General features: G+C 38.7%; 1 protein-coding gene across 1 annotated transcript; it reads left to right on the plus strand.

Moving 5' to 3' along the window:
• Window positions 1-829: 829 nt before the first annotated feature.
• LOC102022737 (trace amine-associated receptor 6) lies at window positions 830-1,861 on the plus strand. Its single transcript, XM_005389212.1, has one exon. The coding sequence runs from the start codon at window positions 830-832 to the stop codon at window positions 1,859-1,861; it is 1,032 nt and encodes a 343-aa protein (XP_005389269.1).
• Window positions 1,862-3,783: the final 1,922 nt, after the last annotated feature.

Here is a 3,783-nt window from a genome sequence, read left to right on the forward strand (position 1 = left end):
TTAAAAATTTTAAAAACACTGTGTTTCTTAAGGATTTTGTATAATACATTTCATCAATCTCCAATCCCCCAGCCCTGCATTTGATCTTTCCTTTTTGTGGTGGCTACTGCAGATGCAGATATGTTTCTTAACAGGATAGAAACAGCCAAGTTGGCCTTGAAAGCTTGCACCCTATTGTATCTTCATAATAAAAATCCAGTAAGGTAGTTAGGTTGTATATTTTGGAAGACATAGGAGGGATTCTAGTCTATACAGGAAGAAAAAGAAATCTTTACCTGAGGTACACAAATGTCATTGAAAGTATTGTAAAACAGAATTATTTTTGTTTATTAGCTTCCCTGACAATCAGAGTTAAAAATAATCTTACAAGTTCACGCCTTGCACTACAGGGATTTCATTCCCGTGGCGGGCTTCTATTTAGCTGGATGGGTGGCATCCTTTAGGCAGTAAAGGCATAAATCCGGAGGAAGTGATCCATCGACTGCAGAACTGCATCGCAAGGCAGTGACTTTTGCTCAGATAAAAGCATATTTATGAGCGAAAGGGAACTTTATCAAATGAATAACTGAGATACTTAGTATTTGAAGCCAGTCTCCATTAGTCTTGTAGAAAATAGGAGGTCTTTTGGATTTTATGTTTCTAGAAAACATTTTGAATTTACATGAAAATGAAAACTTGAAAAATTTTATTGGTATGAAAGTCTGTTAATTTTTTCAGTCATTGTGCTGGATTGGTGTGGACTTCTTTTCCTAAAAGTATTGAAAAATTGCACCCCTCTGCTCTCTTCAGTGTCAAAGGCAGAACTTCTGAACATGCAAACAGCAGCATCATGAGCAGCAATTCGTCCCCACCTGTGGCTCTGCAGCTCTGCTTCCCGAACGTGAACGGGTCCTGTGTGAAAACACCCTACTCTCCCGGGCCCCGGGTGCTTCTCTATGTGGTGTTTGGCTTTGGGGCTGTACTGGCTGTCTTAGGGAACCTCCTGGTCATGATTTCCATCCTCCATTTCAAGCAGCTGCACTCACCAACCAATTTCCTCATCGCCTCTCTTGCCTGCGCTGACTTCTTCGTAGGCGTTACTGTGATGCCCTTCAGCATGGTCAGGTCCGCGGAGAGCTGCTGGTATTTTGGGAGCAGTTTCTGCACTTTCCACACGTGCTGTGATGTGGCATTTTGCTACTCTTCTCTCTTCCACCTGTGCTTCATCTCCATTGACAGGTACATTGCAGTTACCGACCCTCTGGTCTACCCCACCAAGTTCACAGTGTCTGTGTCAGGCATTTGCATCGCTGTCTCCTGGATTCTGCCCCTGGTGTACAGTGGTGCCGTGTTCTACACAGGTGTCTACGACGATGGGCTGGAGGAATTATCCAGTGCCCTCAACTGCGTAGGAGGTTGTCAGGTAGTTGTAAATCAAAACTGGGTGTTGATCGATTTTCTGTCTTTCTTTATACCTACCCTTATTATGATAATTTTATACAGTAATATTTTCCTCGTGGCTAGACAACAGGCTAAAAAGATTGAAAATACTAGTAACAAAGGGGACTCATCCTCGGAAAGTTACAAAGCCAGAGTTGCCAAGAGAGAGAGAAAAGCAGCTAAAACCCTGGGGATCACGGTGGTAGCATTTATGATCTCCTGGTTACCGTACAGCATTGATTCATTAATTGATGCTTTTATGGGCTTCATCACCCCTGCCTATATTTATGAGATTTGTGTGTGGTGTGCTTATTATAACTCAGCCATGAATCCTTTGATTTATGCTTTATTTTACCCATGGTTTAAGAAAGCTATTAAAGTTATTCTTAGTGGTCAGGTTTTCAAGAACAGTTCAGCAACCATGAATTTATCCTCAGAATAAATGTAAGGAATTGAGCTGAGGAAGTCGATGATCCTTCTAAAATTTCCAAATGAAGTAAATTTTTTAATAATCAAGGAAGAATAATAAGGAAGACTAAATTGTTCTTCCAGTTAGGGTAAATCAGCTTGCTCAGTCTTGTTAAGTAAGATTTGCACTTTGCTATCTCTCCAAAAATATTAACTGGTGGAACAAATATTAAGTTCTCATTTGCTAATTACTTTGTATCTGTGGACACCCCACTCCCCACGGAAATTTTTTTCTCTCCCTTTTTTAATCCCCTGACTTTCCCTTTGTTCTGATTTTCTTCTTGGAAATATCTTCTTTCTCCATTGAGTCCCTTTCTTCTTTTCCTTACGAAGCTTTATTGTAACCTACTAAAAATGTCACACACTACTATCCTTCACTTACTTACTTCCTTTGTGCTTTATGCCAAGTGGAATAAATCTGGCACAAAGGGTTAAATATTGTATGCTTTCTCCAATCTGAGAAACCCAAAATATCAATAAATATTGGATATTTTGGGAGCAGAAAAAGGATGTTAGAGAAAATGAGGAAAAGTGAGTAATAAACATTGTTCATTTTTATGGATGTACCATACTAAATAAGATGGTAACAATGGGATAAACCGAGAGTGGTATATGGGCACTCTCTGTATTATCTCTTCATATTTTCTGTGAACCTAGAACTATGCTAAAATTAAAAAATTATATAAAAATATAAGGTACTCAATTCCTGTGTGATGAAGTTTCCAACTTATCTGATGAGGACAACAAGGCACAAATCTTTTTATATTTATTTATTTATTCATTCCACGAATGTCTTTGAAGAATTAGTGTATGCTAATTTATACATTCAATGTGATCAGAAGTAGAAAGTAAAAGAACTTAGAATGTCTTGTGGGGAAAACCAAGATGCTAGTGATTGTGTCTTGTAACTTCTGAAAGTGTCCACCGTAAAGATTCAGTTGAGGAGGGTAGAGGAAAGGAGAATTCAGATATGGATGGATGACCTGGTAGATATATTAAAGAAGTGGCGTTTAAGTTAGAGCATAAGTTATGAGACAGATTTTGTAGAAGGAGAACAATGGGATTTTTCAAGCTAAGAGATTAGCATGAGCAAAGAAATGAGACAGAACATAGAATGTTCAGAGGACATTGAGATAAAATAACTAAGAATTACCAGAGGACTAGTCACCATCGAAATCTTCCTGAGGTTGGCATCAACACCTCCCAATCTCTACTTATCCCCACCTCTCCTGTGAGAATTTGGAAAGTTGCACTGTCACCCCTCTACTCAGGTTTTGATTCCTAAAACCATCATTGAGTTCTAAGTGTTCAAATTGTGGTTTTATAAAACTGTCATCATTAAAGTTGTTCCAAGGAAAATGGTTTCTTTCTCAACAATGATACAGAATGATCGCATACTGTACTTGCACACTGATGCTAGAGAATACCATTCTACATTAGCGTACTGAAGACTCAGAGAAGTCCTGTTTCAACAAAAATCTGACCAACCTTCTTAAAGTACCCTTTCTAAAAATTTATTTATCCATGGAGATGTCTTTGAGGTGAGAGGCTGAATTGCAGAATTATTGTCCCAGGAAAACATTTAGGCAATATTGCTTTATATCATTATTAGGTACTTATTAAAAATATTCTTTATATCATATTGGTCCTCTGGTCTTTCTCCCTGTAGTCTACCAAGATCATTGCATATTTCTAAAGGATAGAGATGGTTTTATAAGACACAGCATAATAACGAGTAGACACTCCTGCGCTTGGAGCCAATTATGGCAAAGAAGATAAACTGTGAAGTGCAGCGTGAGATAAGGGGTATGACTCTGGAGGAGGGAAAGATGCAATGGGATGAGGAACAGAAGAGGCTCTGTGGAGCATGCAGAATACAACCTGAGCATGGAGAAC

This window comes from Chinchilla lanigera, unplaced genomic scaffold (genome assembly GCF_000276665.1).
Source record: "Chinchilla lanigera isolate Chin_1 unplaced genomic scaffold, ChiLan1.0 scaffold00035, whole genome shotgun sequence".
Lineage (NCBI taxonomy): Eukaryota > Metazoa > Chordata > Mammalia > Rodentia > Chinchillidae > Chinchilla > Chinchilla lanigera.